At 57.4% G+C, this 18909-nt stretch overlaps 1 protein-coding gene and 1 long non-coding RNA gene across 3 annotated transcripts in view; one reads left to right on the top strand and one right to left on the bottom strand.

Moving 5' to 3' along the window:
• Window positions 1–290: 290 nt before the first annotated feature.
• Window positions 291–11542, bottom strand: LOC102451408 (C-type lectin domain family 10 member A-like). 2 transcript variants are annotated; one of them, XM_006116785.5, is made up of 9 exons: window positions 11385–11542; window positions 8707–8832; window positions 7362–7424; window positions 4436–4498; window positions 4217–4279; window positions 3269–3358; window positions 2149–2294; window positions 1917–2023; window positions 291–1595 (listed from the first exon to the last, which is right to left on the bottom strand). In XM_006116785.5, exons 1-9 carry the CDS (start codon window positions 11473–11475, stop codon window positions 1448–1450), a joined length of 897 nt encoding a protein of 298 aa, XP_006116847.2. In that variant the 5' UTR covers window positions 11476–11542; the 3' UTR covers window positions 291–1447. The 2 variants fall into 2 exon arrangements, with proteins under 2 accessions (XP_006116847.2, XP_075758373.1); XM_075902258.2 differs by lacking the exon at window positions 11385–11542 and adding an exon at window positions 9944–11357 and having other exon boundaries at window positions 8707–8758.
• A 4194-nt stretch (window positions 11543–15736) lies between these two features.
• LOC112544362 (uncharacterized) overlaps window positions 15737–18909 on the top strand; it is a 40160-nt gene continuing 36987 nt past the window's right edge. Inside the window, exon 1 of the long non-coding RNA XR_016348183.1 lies at window positions 15737–16206. This is a non-coding gene — a long non-coding RNA (uncharacterized LOC112544362). The remainder of the gene's footprint in view (window positions 16207–18909) is intronic.

The following is an 18909-nucleotide window of genomic DNA, read 5'->3' as shown; positions in this document are numbered from 1 at the left end:
GCACTAAATTAACTTTCCTGAAAACCTCCAGTCTGGAACGTGGGCCGTGGGGTCCCCCAGCAAAGAACTGAGTCCGGCATGGACAGGGGACTTGCTCACGTAACAAACTCGGATAGCTGAGAACAGTGGGAGTCCCTACGCATGGCCGAGGATTTATAAAGGGTCCCGACAATCCCTCCATTTTGTCTTCAGTCCTGCTTCTCACCTCTGGAGGAACTTTACTACAAGCTGCAGCTCTGCGCACAGGACTCAAAGACCCACCCAATGCAGATGCACTCCAGAGACTTGACTTAAGCCAGCTGTTTATTCCATCACTGCTACAAGCCTGCCCCAAGCGCTTTGGAATCGGTGTATGTATTTCATTCCTTTAACTTTTCTTTCTTTCTGACGTGGCGGCCATTTTTATTTTAATGAAGCGGGGGATATTGAAATCCCCCACTTCATTGACTATGTCGGGTAGTCTAATTTACATGCCTCTGTTGACAGAGGTGTGTAGTCTAGACAAACCCTAACAAGGCATTCAATGTTAGATTCTAAAGGATTGGCAACAGTGTGCTTTATGGGTTAGGACTGAGGTATGCACTGAGGCTTTGTCTACACTGCAGGGTTTTTGCGCAAGAAGCTTTTTGCAGAAGAGATCTTTCACAAAAAATTCTTGCACAAAAGCACGTCCACAGCTCAAAGTGTATCGCAAAGGTGATGTGCTTTGTTGCAAGAGAGTGTCCACACTGCATGGACTCTTGCGCAAGAAAGTTCTGATGGTCATTCACAGAATGGCCATCAGAGCACCTGTGCTTTTTGTGATTGGCTCTTTTTGCGCAAGAAACCCCTGTTGAGCGCCACACACGCCTTCTGGTGCAAGAACTCTTGTGCAAAAAGGAGTTATGCCTTGTAGAAGGCATGAAGCCCTCTGTTCTGTCGATTGACTGTAGATTTTCTTGTGCAAAAACGTGCTTGAGGTGTGGACGCTCTGCGGGTTTTTGCACAAAACCAGCTGTTTTTGTGCAAAACCCCCGGAGTATAGATACAGCCTCACATGGCAATGAGGTTGGTCCTTTGGGATCAGAAGAGCCTTTTTACTTGGCGAGATAGGAGGTTATGAAAACCAATCTGCATAAGGAGAGGTGCACACAAGAGAACTGGAGGACCCGAGGGGATTGCTTGGGGGAACTTGAGGTGCAGAGCATTAGCCCCACACTTTCTCTGCTAGCCCATGCTGTCATAATGGTGTTCAGCCTTCACCCACACATCCGGGGGAGGGGGGAGCACAGTGGCACCTCACCACCAGTGTGGCGAACAGCAGTGCTCTTTGGTGGTGTCTTGAGGACCCCGGTTCTGAGCTGCAAGGAGTCCTGTCTCTTAAGCAATTTGCCCTGCATTGATATACTCAGCCGTGTCCCCCCCAGGGGGCATTCCCGCCAGAGCGGGGGAGGGGGACTCCTGTGGCTTACTGAAGAGCCGCTTTTTCACAAATCCACCGGTAGCGCATTTGGCAGGGCTCGTCGTTCCACTTGCCGTCCTCGTTCAGGTGGGCACAGTCCTCTTCTCGGATGTGAAAACTGTACATGTTATTGGGCTCCCCGGGGGCCCAAAGCCTGCAAGGGAAGGAAGAGAAGAGCCCTCAAGCTACCGGGCCACCAGTTTCAGCTGAGCTGCTCCCACCTATGTGCTGCCTGGTAAACCCATAACCTAGAGCAGCCTCAGGGTTGCTCTAAGTTATGTGCAGGCCCCTGCTGGAATGTGGCAGCCAGAAACAGCCAAAGCCCAGCCACATGCTGGCCCTGCCCCTTTGCATGGGACTTTTCTGCACTTTTCCAGGCCTTGGAGCTACCGAGGTGGAAAGCGCCTGCAGGAGCACGGGCAGCCAGGGAGGGCTGGGGCAGGAAAGGGAGAGCAGAGGATCACCCCTTGCTTACGTAAATGCTGTGGTCGTGTTGTCCACCCAGTGCCAGACGCCTTCGGTGCCTTGGTCGGTGAAGCCGATCCAGTGACGAACAGAATCAGCTTTGCTGGCTAAGTAATTCTAGAGAGAGGACAACAGTATTGGGTGGTTAGTCCTGGAGCACAAGCTAGGCCTTGTGCCGGCCCTCTGAGTGGGTGCATTTACCCTTCTGCAAGCTGCGGGGGGAGCTGCTGGGGGGGTTGTACCTGCTCCATTTGGTCGTTGATCACCACCAGGTCAGCATTCTGGCTCTGACAGGAGGCTCGGGCTGCCTGCCAGCGCTGAGCAGTGGAGGAGAAAAGGTAGCACCTCCTATGGAACTGCTCCCACCCGGGCTGGCACCCGGCAGTGCCTGCCGGAGAGAACACAGCAGGGCTGGCATGTGACAGGAGAGAAATGGGGCGGGGGGGGGAGGCTGCATAAACCAAGCGAATGCCTCTGACAGCTGCCGGGTACCACAGGAACTTCCTTCTCCCAAGTCCAGCCCCTACAAAGCATTTCCAGCAGGGCTCAGCTGGGAGGTCGCTATTATTCCTCTGTTTTATACTTCCGCCAAAAGGGGAGGCAATTCTAAGGAACTCCCTGGTAAAACTAGTGACTATTTCCTCTCAGCGCCTGCCCGCAGGCTGTTACAGCCATAGCCAATGGGAAGAGAGGGATGGACAGATTGAAATGATAGAGACATTGATGACTATGCAGCTTGAAACATTCAACTGAATCTTTCAGCACAATCCACTATGCAATTCCAACAGAAGAGCGCCCCCTAGGATAGCGCTGGGTGTTGTGCTTAGCACTAGCCGTGAGGGAAGAGCGCCCCCTAGGATGGCGCTGGGTGTTGCGGTAGCACTGACGGCGAGGGAAGAGCGCCCCCTAGGATGGCGCTAGGTGTTGCCGTAGCACTGGCCGCGAGGGAAGAGCGCCCCCTAGGATGGTGCTGGGTGTTGCGGTAGCACTGGCCGCGAGGGAAGAGCGCCCCCTGGGATGGCGCTGGGTGTTGTGGTAGCACTGACCACGAGGGAAGAGTGCCCCCTCGGATGGTGCTGGGTGTTGCTGAAGAGCCCCCAGCCCATTCCTTGCAGCCCAGTGCCCCCACACTGCATCGGGGTGCTGGGGCGAGCATGGTGTCAGAGGCGATAGCGTCTCCTAGGTAACTGCCCCAGTGAATCTGACTGCCCCCGATGTTCGCGAGGGGCTGAGAATTAGTCAGGGCTATTATCTGCATTGCTACAACCCCCGCCGATTGGGCCCCTTGTGCCAGGCGCTGCACAGACCCAGGACAGAAAGATGGTTCCTGCTGTGAGGAGCCGACAATCTGGCGTCTCTCACCGTTCCCTTTCTGGGCGGCTTCCAGGATCCTGTAGGTCTCAGCTCTGATGTCATCTCGGTCGCGTTTTGCTTTGGCCAGGTCTGCGGACACTGAAAACACAACACGCCGCCATACACGGCCATGGGGTTGCAGCCCTTTCAACAGTGTGGGAGCCTCCCGGGGTGCTCACCTTGCTCTGTGTGTCCGAAGCTGCCAGAAGCCAGCCTGAACCACCGGTGTGCAGCTCGGGGCTCGGCCTGGCATGTCTGTGCACAGATCGGAAACCCCCCAGATTGGGGGCCTGGCTGTCACCCTGAAACGGGTCCCTTTCCCAGCAGCATGAGGCATCGAGCTTGTTACAGTCGGTCTGATACAGTCAGTAGGGACTGGAGACCCGGCCGACACTGCAGCTAGACCCAACCTTTCACCAGGGTCACATTTATTCAGCTAAACCCTGCTCCCTCTCTCTCCCCAATCCCCAACAGGAGCACTGCCCCTCCCCCTCCATCTGCCCTGCTCTCAGATCCCTGCCCCGGCCCCCCATCAACCTCAGTGCATTCTACTTGGGCCTGCTCCTTTGGCTCAGCCCTGGAATCTACCTCCCTCCCCTCAACTCCTAAAGGCCAGACCTGGAACACCTGGGGGTGAAAATCCTGGGCAGTAAAGGGTCCCTGGTGCACAAGGTGGGGTCCCCATGAGAATGGGGTCCCTGGTGCACAAGGAGCCCTGAGTGCAGGCTCCAGGCATATTGGCCGTGTCCCCACTGGGGGGTCCCCAAGGATGGGGCTTGGCCCTTGGTTTCCCACCCACAAAGCCAGCTTACTCAGGCTGGATCAAGAGTGGGAGGGAGCCTAGATTTCCATGGCCACCCAGGGGTGGGATTCTCCAGCCCCATCTCAGCTTCCGGCTGACGTTCACGGGTCCCCTTCCTCCCCCTGAGCCCTGTGTCACACCCTGCCGGCCCTCACCTTCCTCCCTCAGCGTGGCCTGGTCCGACTGCAGCCTCTTCAGTGACTCGTCCAGCTCCGCCTCTGAGAGACACACAGACCCCATCACATTCCTGGGACACCCCTGGGACCGGAGCAGGGATGGGGCCAGGGAATGGGAGGGCAGGGCAAAGGGGTGAGACAAGAGGGACACTGGGGGGCTATAAGGGGGTGTCGGGCTGGGAGGGCTCCAGTACGTACCGGTGCTGCGCATGGCGGATTGATTCACATGAAGCATCTCCAGTTGCTTCATCATGTCGGAGGCTGGAAGAGAAAGAGCTCAGTGAACTAAGACCCATGTGTCCTCCCCCATCCTTGTCTCATGGGGCAGGGCTGTGTTCCCCAGCAGAGGAGGCCCCAGGGGCTTCCTTCTCTGGAAAAGGCTGAACAGAGGTGGATTTGCATTCACCAGCCTCCCGCCCCATCTCTTATGGTCAGTGAGGCTCCAGAAGGGAGTGAATTGCCCCAGACTAGCTGTAAGGTGAGGTCGAACTCAGGGCTCCCTCAATTCCTGTCCTGTGCTCTTTCCTCCAGAGCCAGGGGACAGCCTAGGGCAGGGATGGCCAACCTAAACCTGAGAAGGAGCCAGGATTTACCAATGCATGTGGCCAAAGAGCAACACTTATATGTCACCAGCCCTGATCCTCTCTCCACCACCACTCTCAGCACATCGCACCCGCTGACAGCCCCGCACGTCAGCGCCTCCTTCTCCTTTTCCTCCTGTGCGCTGGGATCAGCTCTTTCTCAGTGGGAGACACTGGAGGGGGGAAGTGGGGATGTGCCAGGCTCAGTGGAGAGGGTAGGAAGTGGCAGGATCCAGGGTGGAGGGGAGAGAGCACCTAGGGCAGAGCTGGGGATTGAACAGTGAGCACCCTCCGGCCCAGTGGAAAGTTGGCACCTGTAGCTTCAGCTCTGGATTTGGGCCCTATGCAAGGAGCTGCATATTAACTTCTGAAGAACCGCATGTGGCTCTGGAGCCACAGGTTGGCCACCCCTGGCCTGGGGGACTGCTGTGAGTGAGATTCGGGAGGGTCCCCCCAGACTAGTCACTAAAGGGGCGTCTCATTACGAGCGCCCTTCGCAAGTGGAACGCCCTGAAACGTTGAGTGACGAGGCGGAGACTCAGCAGAGCTGGGTGGGCTGGCCCTGGAATGTGGCCCCTCGACTGAAAAGGCAACGATTGAAAACATCAGCTGCTTCGTATGCAAAGTGAAGGATTTCACTTCCTAATGAATCCAGCCCAGCTCTGCTAGTCACTGCCTGGTCCTATCTCAGGCAGCGTGGTCATCGGCTCCGAAGTCCTGCCAGCTTCTCTGAGAGAATCTTCTTTGATACGGACGCTAGGGCAGCAGTATGGGACACCTGACACACGACAGCTGGCTGGTGTCAGAGACCCAGCCACCACACAGACACCCATCTCCTAATGCACAGCTTTGGCTCAGGACAGAACTTCATGGAGGCCCTGAAGGCCTTCAGTCAGCTCCCTGCTGTCCAAGTCACAGGAAGAGAAATGACCAGCCCTCTAGCCTAGCAAATTTTGCACTAGTGTCTGCATGCCCCAGTGCAAATCAAGTGTCGACTCATGGCACGGGGCTTGCACAATTCCCCAGCGTGAGCCCTGCTTAGTGCAATGCCGACAGATGGAACCGAATCTAGCACCTCTGGAGCTTAGTGCCGGAGCGTCTACCACCCGGCTAAAAGCCAGCTGCCGGTCAGCTAAGGCTGTAGAGTGACTCATTAGCCTCTAAGTCAGGGGTGGGCAATAATTTTTGCAGAGGGGCCATTTAATGAATTTTGATACTGGAAGGGGCGGGGCTAGGGCAGGAGGGGCGGGTCTGGGGACTAGCCGTCCCCCAGAGTTGTCTGGGGCTGGAGGCTTTGAATCAAAAACACAGCTAAGGACTCACGGCTCTTGGCCCTGCCGCTACCGTGTTACCTGGCAGCCGCCCAGGGTTGCTGTGGCTATTTAAAGGGCTCATGACTCCGCCCCCTGCTGTGGTAGCACCGCGACTGGGAGCCTCGAGCCATTTCAATAGGATCCTGCTGCCTGAGCCGCCGCCTGGAAATTCGATGGCACGGGCAGCAGGATATAAATAGAAACGGCCTGATGCCAACCACGGGCTGGATCAAAGCGTTAGCTGGGCCTTGCCCAGCCCTGCTCTAAGTGGTCCAGGTGGGACAGCGCCCTAACCCCAGCAGTGTGTGTGTTACACCAGCAAGGCCTCAGATTTTGCCTTGGGCCACAGGGGTCAGAACAGTAAAACCAACACAGGGACCCCAGGGCTCCGGAGCTGAGTTTCTGCTGCCACGTGGCCGTGCAGCTTCCCATTAAGCTGCAGGGCTGCAGCAGGGAGAGATATCTCTTCCCAAGGCTGCTGCAGCTGGCGAGAGTGGGGGGGGGGCTCCCCTCACCCTGGCTCTGAGAGGGGCCCCTCTTTGCTGCCCCCGTTGCTGGCTGGGGCAGCTCTGTGCTGGGGCCGGTGGGGAAGCGGCCAGTGCCGTAGGCCCAGCTCCCAGGCAGGGGGACCCCAAGGCTCCGTGCGCTGACTCCTCCCTTCAGGGGTGGGCAGCACGTGTGCTGTGCCACGGAGCCTCAGCCAGACCTGCCGGCCACTTCCGGGGTGCAGCCTGAGCCCCACGACAGGCACACAGGCAGCCTGCCTTAGTGTCATTGCCCAGGTAAGTCCAAGCCCCAACAGCCCGCAATACCCTGAGCCCCCCCAGCCCTGAGCACCCTCCTGCATCCCACACCCCTTGTCCCCAGCCAGAACTGTTACCACCTCTTGCACCCTAAACCCCAGCCCTGAGCCCCTCTCCAAACCTGGAGCCCCTGTCCTGCAAGACCCTCAGAGCCAGACCCACCCCAGAGCCTGCACCCACAGCTACAGCCCTTGCTCCCCAACCCTCTGCCCCAGCCCTGAGCCCCTCCCACACTCAGAACCCCGTGGCCCCATTCCCGCCACATGACTTTTGTGATGTGCACCAATATGAAGATGACGTGTTGCACAGCCCCTCTGCATGGCGCCTCCCCATTGCACTGGTGCACATCACAAAATTCATTCCACTCAGGGGTGGGAACGGGCAGGGGGTGGAGGGAACCCTGCCCAGGAATCAGCTGAATGGTTACCGTTGGCTCCCAGCAGGGACTGATCAGTCCGCATCCGCTCCAGCTCCTTGGACAGCGCTGCGTCTAGAAAGAGGGACAGACGCAAGCCATTGGTTATATGTAGTTTGGATTCATGGCCCAAGGAGGACTGCTGCTCTACTGTTTTCACAATCTCTCCCCCCGGCTTTGTGGCTGGAGGAGACAATCTCTCAGTTCTCTCTGAACCGTCCCTCCCTGGCACAGTTCGGCCAACCCCAAACGTTAAAAAAATCATGAGACCGTCTGAAAGACCATGAGATGTGTAACAAGCAATACAGGTTGGGTTCCTTTTCTTAGCCCTCTGGTTCCGGAGTGGGAACGTCCCTTTCTTTGGCTTCTCTCTGCAACTAGAAACCGTCTCTCTTTTGTGAATGAAAGCTGAGAGTCTCGCCTGATCCCATGACTCCAGGAGCTGGGGCTTTAATCCAGCCACCCAGAGTTGGGAACGCTGGGCCAGCTGTGTATAATGATTCCCACCAGGGGTCCTCGGCAGGGTTTAAATCGCAGAGCCTTGCAGCGAAGATCTGTGACCACTGGAGCGAAAGGAGTAACTCCGTTAGCTGGCAGCAGTAGCTGGCCTGTTGTTCTGGGTGAGCCGCCACTAGAGGGGTCCCAACACAATCTGAACTCACTTTTGTCGCATTTGGGGACATGTTCCAGCATCAAACTTCAGTGTATCCCTGCTCAGGGCGTGGGTCTTGGGTAAGGCCCCTCCAGGGACACCGACTTTATTATTTCCCCAAGGGTTCTGGACTCTGCGCCAGGTCCTATCCCTGCTCCACCCCTTTCCTCAAACCCCTGCCCCACCTCTTCCCATCCCCACCCCCCAGTCTGCCTCTTCCCACCGCTGCTCTGCCCCGTCCTGCCCCCATTCCACTTCTCCCCCACTTCTTCCTGCCCCACTCTTCCCCTACCCCTCTCTGCCTCCTGGACAGGATGGTGGTGGGTGGGAGGTGCTGCAAGGGAAGGGGAAGAGCTGATCATGGGGCGCTGCTGGTGGGTGCTGAGCACCCAGTGTTTTCAGTTGGATGCTTCAGTCCTGGCACCCACCGAGTCGGCACCTATCTGCCCCACTGCCGGGAGCTGGACAGGGGAAGCTGGGTTAAGGAGCCTTGTGTTACATAGTGGCACTAGGGCAGAGAGAAGTGCATTGTGGGGGATCAGGGCATCTGATGCTGGCCAGAGACAGGCCCAGGCTGGGAGGGACCTGGCCATGATCTGAGGCCACGGAGAGTTTGACCGTTGAATGGAGCCAGGACATCACCCTGGGCTTTTCCACTGGGCCTGCTTGTGCGTCACGGTGCGAAACACGCCCCGGGATACTTACACTTTGCAATCACCATGAGCAGGAGCACGGCCCACAGCACGAACGACAGGGCCTGCAGGGCATACAGGATTAATAGGGACCTGGCCGGCCCCGTCGGGCCCCGAGCGCAGGGCAGACAGTCACTCCCTGGAAGGGATAGGCAGAGACCAGGTTAGAGCGGGAGGCCCTGCCCTGTGGGGAAGGCTCTGAGGAATCAGCAGCCACTCTGATCCCGCGGGACGTGGGCCCGGGGGTGGGGTTAGTCCGGTATTTGAGCTTTCTGTCCGGGAAACAAACTGAGGAAATACTGGACATATACACGTCCGGTATTTCCTAATTAAGTAAGTTTTACTATTCTGAGGAGTATCAGTACGTAGCTGCGAACTGCCCGGCTGGTAGACGTGTCCGCATTGCGTGAGTGTGTCTACCAGCCAGGCAGTACACAGCTACGCAGTAGAGAGGTGGGGGCGGGGCTGGGGCGGGATGGGAACCCCAGGGTCGGACTCGCCTGTGTGTCCTGCCGGGACAGTGTGTGGGATGGGCAGCACCCCGGGATCTGTGTATGCCTGGGCCAGCCCTACTCCCGCCAGCCGGTTCCCCCCCCTTCCCGCTCTCGGCCAGCCCCTCACCCCCCAACTCCCTCCTGGCCAGCCCTGATTCCCACTGGCCAGTTCTCCCCCCCACAGTATCCCTGGCCAGCTCCACTCCCCCTGACCTTCTCCCGTCCAGCCCCGCTCCCGTCCCGGCCGGTCCTGCCCCCCCCATCTGAGATCAAGTGTGTCCGGTATTTTTTTGAAACCGTCTGCTAACCCTTCCCAGGGCCAGCGCTGCAGGATGATTCATGCCGAAAGGCTGGTCCTGCCCGCAGGGATCGTAATGTGATTTCGTGTGTTTCCAGCCCGCCGGCCCCATGCTCCCTAATCACGTTCCAGCCACCGGCTCAGGCCCCCCTTGTTCCTGTCGCATTAGCAGCAAGAGGGCCTCATTTCTTGGGGTCCCCTGGGTTTTGTCCTTTGAGGAGCTATTGGGCCTGTTTCACTGTCTGCCCCCGGCCCTATCTCCTCTTCCAGCTTCCAGGCTCCAGCCCTAGGGCTCATGCCTCTGCGTATGCCCCCCGCCCAACCTCTGCTCCACCTGGGACCCCTCTTGTGGCTGCTGCACTCCAGCCCTGGCCTCCTCTCCAATTGCCCTCACCCCCCGGGCACTGTCCCCACCATCATGCCAAAGACTCATGTGCCATGAAGGTCCCTCCTCTCACCAGGGCGGCTGCCCCCGGGTCTGTGCTGCTCTCTCCCCTCTGCAGCAGCCTCCTGCCGGCAGGGACCAGCCAATGACTCAGAAGGCTGCCCCCCAATTCTCCCCCTCCAGCCCGCTGTGCTCCCATTGGCAGGAGGCGGGGGAGGGGAAGGAAGCAGCTGCGCCCCCAGCCCCTCCCCCCATCAGCTTTCTAAAGTGAAAAAAGAGGAAGAAAAGAGCCGAATATCCGCTGAGGGTGCAGAATTGTTTGTCCCCGGGAAGCCCAGGAAGCACGAGACCCCCTTCCCCTTGCACAAACCAGGGGCGTGGTGCTGGGTCAGCAGGACTCGGCAGCCGAGGTGCCTCAGCCAGGACTTGCACGGCTGGGCCCCGGGCTGCCGACAACCCGGCCTGGGATGGGGACGAGAGTCCCGCGGGGCGGGTTTGTTAATCTTGCTCTGAAACATCCACCCCTCAGGGATCCCAGAGCACCGCTGGGCCCTCGCGTGGAGAACGGGTCCATCGCTCGGCAGCAAGCGCCTCATTCGCCTGAGTCGTCCTCTCTCGCCCTCCCTGCCACACAGCTTACATCACATGAGCCCTGTGACTGGGGGTGGGGTGGAACTCAGCATCCCATCAAATTAGAAGTGTGTGTGTGTGTGTAGAGGGGGGGGGTGGTATGTTAGGAAAAGACAGGAGAGAATCTGTCTCGGCTTGACAAAGCCCTGGTTGGGTTGATTTAATTGGGATTGGTCCTGCCTTGGGCAGGGGGCTGGACTTGATGACTCCTGAGATCTCTTCCAGCTCTAGGATTCTATGATTTTTACCGGCAAGAGAGAACTGAGGAGGAGAAAGTAAAACAGAGAGAAATGCACGAAGGATGGCTCCTAAAAACAACTCCTTCCGACCCGGGTTGCTGTGTCCATCCCTGCCAACACCTGCAGACAGACAGACTGGCTGGTGAGCATAGAGAACTCTTGGCCATTCTGTTTATCTTCCCCAAACCTGAAGAAGAGCTCTGTGAAACTTCAAAGCTTGGCTCTTCCCACCAAGACAAATTGGTCCAACTAAAGATATTAACTCATCCATCTTGTCTATCCATCCCTCCATCCCCACACACCCACCCTATCTATCTATCTATCTGTCTGTCTGTCTGTCTGTCTGTCTGTCCCCGTACACTCCATCTATCTGTCTGTCTGTAGTTTGGCAGTCTCAGCCTGGCTCGTGCTGCGATGTCCAAAACACCATGTCCCTGAGTAGAAACCTGCCCTCCGTTCCCACCCCATCCCCTTCCAGAAAAGGGGGCCCCCTTCCCGCGGCAGCTGTGTACCTCAGACCCAGTTGTTGCCGCTCTGTTTCAGTGGGGTGGGGGGGGTCGGCAGGATCAGGGCCTGAGGTTACGGAGTCAGTTGACAGGGAGGAAGCAATCGTGGGCTCACTCAGTGTTGCAGCCCGGGGGTTACCTGCTCGTCCAGACCCCATTTCTGCCTCTTGTTCCTTGAGTGCCACTCGGTCGGACTCTTCACACTTCTGGTAAACATGGCCTGAAGCCATTGCTCCGCCGTCTCCTTGCCAGCTCCGTTCCGGTGGGTTTTATAGCCTCGGGCCAGCTTTTCTTGAAAAGGAAATGCCTAATGAACACACCCACTCACCCTTCCTCTCCTCAGAACTGCCAAGGTCTGAGTTCCTGTCGCTTCGCCCCCACCGCCGGCAGCCTCGGACAACCAGCGTTCCTGGAAAAATGGGCCAGAGTTAGTCTGTAGCTGTAAAAACACACGGTCCTGTGGCATCTGAGAGACGACAGCCAGGCTGTGTCTAGACTGGCCAGTTTTTCCGGAAAATCAGCTGCTTTTCCGGAAAAACTTGCCAGCTGTCTACACTGGCCACTTGAATTTCCACAAAAGCACTGACTTCCTACTGTAAGAGATCAGTGCTTTTTGTGGAAATACTATGCTGCTCCCGTTCGGGCAAAAGTCCCTTTTGTGCAAAACTTTTGCGCAAAAGGGCCAGTGTAGACAGCTGAGATTTGTTTTGCGCAAAAAAGCCCCAATCGCGAAAATGGCGATCAGGGCTTTTTTGTGGAAAAATGTGTTTAGATTGGCCACGGACGCTTTTCCGCAAAAAGTGCTTTTGTGGAAAAGTGTCCATGCCAATCTAGATGCTCTTTTCCAAAAATTCTTTTAACGAAAAACTTCCGTTAAAAGCATTTCCGAAAAATCATGCCAGTCTAGATGTAGCCCCAGTGTATTAGGTCATGACTTCATCCAATGAGTCGGAGCCTGGAAAAGTGGGAGGGGGTACAGTCCTCCTCACCCCCAAACAGTGACTCTGGGGTAACAGGGATGGATATCAAAAGTCTGCAAAGGGAATATTCAACCCCCGCTCCAAGCACTTGTACAGAAGAGCCCTCCATCCTTTGCACAAGTGCAACTTTCTGGGTCACTTCTTCAGCCTGAAAAAATTGTATTAACAACTATTAGAAATCCATCCACCCATTAGGGATGTTCCATATCAGGTCATTGATTCCTTGTATAACCCGCATGAAATCTTTGCAGTTACATGACTATTCGATAATCCCCAGAGGTGGGGCTGGCAGCCAGTGCGCTCCTGGCCCCACTCCTGGCAGTCCCCTGCCAATCCATGCTGCTGCCTCTGTATCAGAGGCAGCAGCGTGGGGTGGCAGCAGCCCTTGCCTGGGGGGGAGGGAGGCTGAACTCTCCATGGACAGAGGCTACTTTGCGGGATGTGGAGCAGCCTCTGTCTGTGGGGTGCTGGGACCCTCCCCCTGCAGACAGAGGCTGCTGCCAGCCTGCCACAAAGTCTCTGCCCACGGCAGGCCCAGGCTCGCTGTGGACAGAGACTGCTCCATGGGACGCAAAGCAGCCTCTTTCCATGGGACTCTCAGGCCCACTGCTGACAGAGGCTGCATCACAGCAGCCTCCTCTGCCCCGCCACCTGATAGAGGCAGCTGCATGGAAGGGGAGCAGGCAGCACCACGGAGCCGGTGGTAAGGGGCACCGGCTCCTGCTCCCCCCCTTGCTGCCCCGATACAGAGGCAGCAAGGAGGAAAATGTGTGTAGGTGAGAGGATTAACCAATAAGCCTAGGCTTATCAGTTAATTGTATATTGAACTATACATTGATGTCCCTACCAGCCACCCACCCATCTCCTAGGCACACACACATGCTCCCCATCCCCTGCCTACTCCCCCACCCACCACTAGGGGAAAGGGATTGTGACATGCTAGATTTCACGATTGTAAGGAACAGAAGGAGCAAGGGCAGCAGAATAAGGACAGTGGATGTGAAGCAATAGGATGCTAACAAACTCAGGCAACTGGTAAGTCAGGTTACATGGGAGAGAAAAGCTGCAGGTGAAAGGAGTTCAGGAGCACCGGCAGTTTCTCAGGGAGATGCTGTTGAATGTGGAACAGCGAAATATCCCAAGGTGAAGGAAAGAGTGGACGAGGCCAACAAGGCTCCATCAGGAGCTCTTAAATCTATCTATGTATTTTAGGGTGTGTCTAGACTACCTGGCTCCATCGACGAAGCCATGTAAAGTAGTTTACTCGACATAGTCAATGAAGCGAGGATTTAAATAATCCCCGCTGCATTAAAATAAAAATAGCCGCCGCGCTGTGCCGACGATCAGCTGATCCGGCACCGCGTGGCAGTCTAGATGCAGTGCGGTTGACAAGGGAAGCCTTTGTCGACCACTCCAGTATGCCTTGTTTCACGGCTTTCTTTGTCAACTGCATCTAGACTGCCGTACTGTGCCAGATCAGCTGATTGTCCGCACAGCGCGTTGGCCATTTTTATTTTATTGAAGTGGGGATTATTCAAATCCCCGTTTCATTGACTATGTTGAGTAAACTACTTTACATGGCTCCGTGGATGGAGCCATGTAGTCTAGGCGCAGCCTTCGAGATCTGCGCATCTGCGTGTGTGGCTGTTTGTGCAAGAACTCCTCCTCAACGGGAAGAGCGAGGACTGCCACATTTGGTAGGCAGCATCCTTTTATCATGAAAGCAAGTTGGTTTGGTTGTGCCAGGAAAACAGGTTGTGCCTGGAATTTGATTGTTTTCCATAACATGGAAAGGGAGGGGCAGAGCGAGGAGGGATGTGATCCTCACAGTCACCACTAGGGAGAGCGAGCACAGGGGAGAGCTTTCCTGCATCTGGGGGCAGCGGCACCATCAATGGAGTGGCCAGCTGAGGAAGGGGTTCGCCATCATGCCTGCCACTGGCTCAGGGAAGTGGTCTCCCTGACTCAAACCCTTCTCCCTGGCTCTCGATCCCAGCTCCGGACCAGGGGGAGAAAGCGCCCTGGCCCCACTGCCGTGGTCCCTCCCAGGAGCACCCTGGGGATGGGCAGTGCAGCTCCAGTTGTCTCCCACAGGACCCATGGGCGCTTCCCCCCCCCACCTGCACTGCTGGGCTGGCTAGTGTGGCTGTGGTGGGCTAGCCTGCATGGCACCTCCCCTTTTCCCCCAGCCTCTGGGCCAGAACCAGGGAGCACTGGTGGTGGAGGCTTGCACGGCCTCAACCCCCAACCCAGACCCTGCCAACCCCACCCCACCTCTGGGCCCCGAGTCAGCCCCCCCCCAGCCCTCTCCCCCTGCCCTGCCTCCAACCCCAAACCCTGGCTCCAGCCCCCTTCCCAACACCAAACCCCAAATCTCGGTCCTGGGCCCAAACCCTGGCCCCCCTCCCTAAAGCCTTGGGCCAGGTCCTTCTCCAAGCATAGCCCCCCCCCCCAGAACCCCACTTGTTATTTCCTTCCCGCAGGACTGTGAACCGTTAAGAACAACTCTCTGGGAATGGTCATCCAGCCAGGTATACACCCACCTTATAGCAGCTCCATCTAGGCTGCAGTTCCCTGGTTTATTGATAAGACGATCATGTGAGACGAGACGGCGCTTGGTCCTGCCGTGGGTGCAGGGGACCGGACTTGATGAGCTCCTGAGGTCCCTTCCAAGACTCCCCCACTTCCCAGGGCTTTGGGAGAGGAGTCTGAGCATGGTGCGGAGGCAGCCCCCCTGCTGCTGTCATTTATCCGGGTGCAGGGCAGGCACATTCCATGGGGTTACACCTGACATTCCTGGGGAGTGGTCCAGCTGCTGGGGGTGTTTCTAACCGGTCTCCCAGGCCACGAGAGAGCCTGCTCCCTCCCTCGGCAAGGGGGAGCAGCAATTCGCTCTTGGTAATGACCCTGCTGGCTCCTCTCCCCTGGGAAGGGGCTGCAGAGCCGGGGGCTGGCTGGAGACACGCAAGACTCCGCTCTCCCTGCCTGGTGAAACGGCCTCCTGAACGCTGCACTTGGAAGCACCGACCGCCCGGCCTGGGCACCGAGCCTCAGGGCGCATCGGCTTTCACGCGGCGCTCCCAGCTGGCGGGAGAGACGGTCTCCCCTCAGTGTCAGTAGCCCTGCAGGGCTGAGGAGGCCAGCTCTCCTGCCCACACAGCACTGGGGTGTGTCTGGGCTGCATCTCTCTGTCGGCAGAGACATGTAGATTAGGCACATCGAAATCGCTAATGAAGCGGGGATTTAAATATCCCGTGCTTTATTAGCATAAAAATGACCGCCGCTTTTTTCAGCATGGAGCATTGTCGGAGAAAAGCGACAGTGTAGAGGCTGATCTTTCGAAAAATAAAGCCTTTTTCAAAAGATCCTATAAACCTCATTTCTCGAGGGATAAGAGATCTTTCGAAAAAGGCTTTATTTTTCGAAAGATCAGCCTCTAGACTGCCGCTTTTCTCTGCTAAAGCTTCGTGCTGAAAAAAAGCAGTGGCCATTTTTTGCTAATGAAGCGCGGGATATTTAAATCCCTGTGTGACAGGGCGCCTGCCCTGCACTGGCCCTTTAAGACCAGGACTCAGGCCCGGAGCCGGGGCTAGACAGAAAGAGGCCAGCTGGAGCGGTTTAGGGCCAGTGAGAGCCCAGCTGGCAACTATCTAGGGCAGCCCAGTTGGCTTGTGGAAACCAGCTGAACCCATTAGGGGAGTGAAAGCCCAGCTGGCCTGTATAAATAGAGAAGCACAGGTTACTTAGGGAGGCCAGTGGAGGGCTGATTGCAGGGGAAGCAGGAGCTCCTTGGAGGTAGGCAGCGGAAGTAGAGGGACTGGAGCTGGGAGCTCTCCCTCAGCGGTTGCCAGGGACCCCAGGAGAGGCCGGAGGAAGGCGGAGGCAAGTTGGTGCCAACTGGAGACTGCCTGTCGAGGGGACGCCGGCCTGGAGACCGCAGCCAGCCGGGCAAGTCCAGGGAAGGAAACCCCGGGGATCCAGGTAGGAAGTAGCCCAGGGCAGGAGCGGGAGTCGCCCCTCCGGGCCCGAGAACCTCGGTGCGTTTCGGCTGGACGGCCGCCGAGGGAGTGACCCGGTACCAAGTCACTCACAGGGCCCTGGGCTGGGACCCGGTGGAGTAGGGTGGGCCTGGGTCTCTCTACCTGGGGTGCGCCCCGCTACAACAGTTATAAACTGCTTTGTGGACTCAGCCTTGCTTAAAGGGCCAGCTATATACGACATTGTTGCCGATGATGAGCAACCCGTACAGACTGTAACTTGCCCTGAGAGGGGCTAGATGAGGACAGTCGGGGGGCACTGAGGCACACTGGGGTGTGAACCCCTTGACACCCTGCTTCATTAGCAATTTCAGTACGTCTAATTTACCTCCCTTTTCTGAAAAAGGGATGTAGTCTAGCTCTACCCAGGGTGTGGATTCTCCTTTCCCCCCACCCCATCCAGAGACATGGCTACTCTGTTGTAGGTCTGTAGCACAGGCCTGAGCTCGGCTGTATGGTGGTGGGGCAGCAGCCGAGGTATTTCCCGATGCCACTGCCCGCACTTCCTCCCCCCGCAACTCCCTGCCCCTTGGTGGCAGGTGAATGTTCACGAACCAAGGACAGCAACCGGGGGGGGGGGCACGGAGGGAAAGGTCCGTGGCAGGCGTAAGCAGCATTGGCTGCACTTTCACACGGTGAGGGGAGAAACTGAGGCAAAGGACCCTGCCCAGTGTAGTCCGGGCTGGGAGTTTGCTCATGGTTAAGGACTGAACATGTCACAGAATCGGGGACTTCCATTGGCCTCCGTGGCCTTTTCTGACCTGGGGCTGGAGCACCAAGCTGCCCTCCTGCCTCCACCTCCATGCCCTGGGTGGGGGGACCCTGGAGCTGCCCAGCCACAGGAGGGGGGAGGGAGGGGAACGGCAGGGGGACACTCCTGTATCTGCCATGAATTTGTGTTACTGCCCGCGGTTTACTAAAAAACTCTGAGACAAAACCACAGCCTTACTCATTGTCCCATGCTTTTGAGTCACCATTATGGGCGCAGGCTCTGGCTTTCAAAAGTGTTGGGGGGAGGGGTTGGACCCCCAGCTCTGCCTAAGGCCTCATGCCTGCTCTACTGCTTCCCCCAAATCCCCCACCCCACTTCTTCCCACCCCATCTCTGTGCCCAGCTCCATCCCCTCCCTGAGCACGCCAAGTCCTCACTCCTTCCCCTCCCCACAAGCCTCCCAAACGCCATGAGACGGCAGTGGGCAGGAGCTGATGGGGAACTGCCGGGGGTGCTCAGTACCCCTCAGTTTTTCCCCGTGGGTGCTCTGGCCTTGCAGCACCGGTGGAGTCAGCCTCTATTGTTGGGTTTCTCAGATTTATGCCCTGTTGTTCCCCCCCCTTTCTAGTAAAAGTTCCCTTTGTTACACAGACTCGGTGCCTGCGGGAGGGGCTGCGTTGCCTCTTGGAGGCACCTGGGTGGGACTGAAGCTTTGCCAGATTACTGGTGGGGGGCTCCAGCCGGTTCTGGTTTGCACTGAAACCCCAGGGACTGAACCCGGACCTGGCTGCTGCCGACTCCACATGGGAGCAGGGTTCCACCAGGCCAGCAGAGCAGGGAAGTGAGGCGAGATTCCAAGGCCACAGTGCAAACGGGCGGGTTGCCTCGGGCAGGCGACACACAAAGCCCTGGGAAATTCATCATGGTGCTGACGGCTCACAGGGGACGGGCCGTCTGCACTGACAAGGGGACCGGCAGTGGGGACAGCCGACACGGCTAAATCATCTAAGATTGCCTGCCGGGCGGTTGGAATCCCTCATTCCCTCTCCTGTGCTCCTCTCTCCCCTCGGAATCAAGGACACGGTCACTACACTGCATAAGGGACTCTGAGGAGATCAGACATGGCCGCCGTGGGGCCGGTGAAGGTGCTGGGTGGGCGCTGATGGGCCATGGGCATTACCTGGAGATTGAGGAGACAGTGCACCAGGAAGATGAAGGCTCCCTGCAGGCTGTTGATGATGGTGAATAAATACGCCATGAGCCTGGTTGCTGGGCTGACTTGGAGGAAACCAAGGCTCCATGTGCAGCCCAGAATGAAGAGTTGGGCGATGGTGTTAAAGGTCACTAGCCTGGATGAAGGCAGATGGAGGGGTGAAGCTACCGGCCCCTGCTTTTCTGTGTGGGACGGGGTGATTGTCAATGTGAACACAATGGGGCTTGTGCCCACGGATCCTAGATATGCTGCCCCTCTCCTACAGTCCCTCGCTCCCCCTCTGTGCCAAGGACCCTCCAAACCAAGGCATCTGACCCTCCACGACTGTTCTGATACCTTCTCACCTGTGGTCTCTCAGGGTGGACACATCCGCATTGAGGAAGGACAGACTGCTTCCCAGGATCCACAGGGTCAGGGCAAAGAACGTCACATTTACCTGTGGAACAGCAGGAAATATTTCCTGGGAAACGTCTCACCCGGGGCCGGTGACTCCAGCTGGGGCAGAGAATGATCCCAGGGGACCAAGCCAAATGCTGCAGAACTGGGGACTGCTCACAGCCAGTGGGACTCATCACCCTTCCTGTAAGGTCCCCAGCAGACCTCAGTCCCTTCCTACGCATGGAGCTGATGGCACAGCTAGGGCTGAGACAGATCAGTGGGATCCCAGAGGCCAGATTCTGCTCAGTGTTAAATATGGAGCCACTCCAGTGGAGTGAATAGGAT

Source organism: Pelodiscus sinensis, chromosome 31, assembly GCF_052426305.1.
Source record: "Pelodiscus sinensis isolate ZL-2025 chromosome 31, ASM5242630v1, whole genome shotgun sequence".
Classification (NCBI taxonomy): domain Eukaryota; kingdom Metazoa; phylum Chordata; order Testudines; family Trionychidae; genus Pelodiscus; species Pelodiscus sinensis.
The sequence above is the reverse complement of the archived record's forward strand: the minus strand, read 5'-3'. Positions and strand labels throughout refer to the sequence as shown.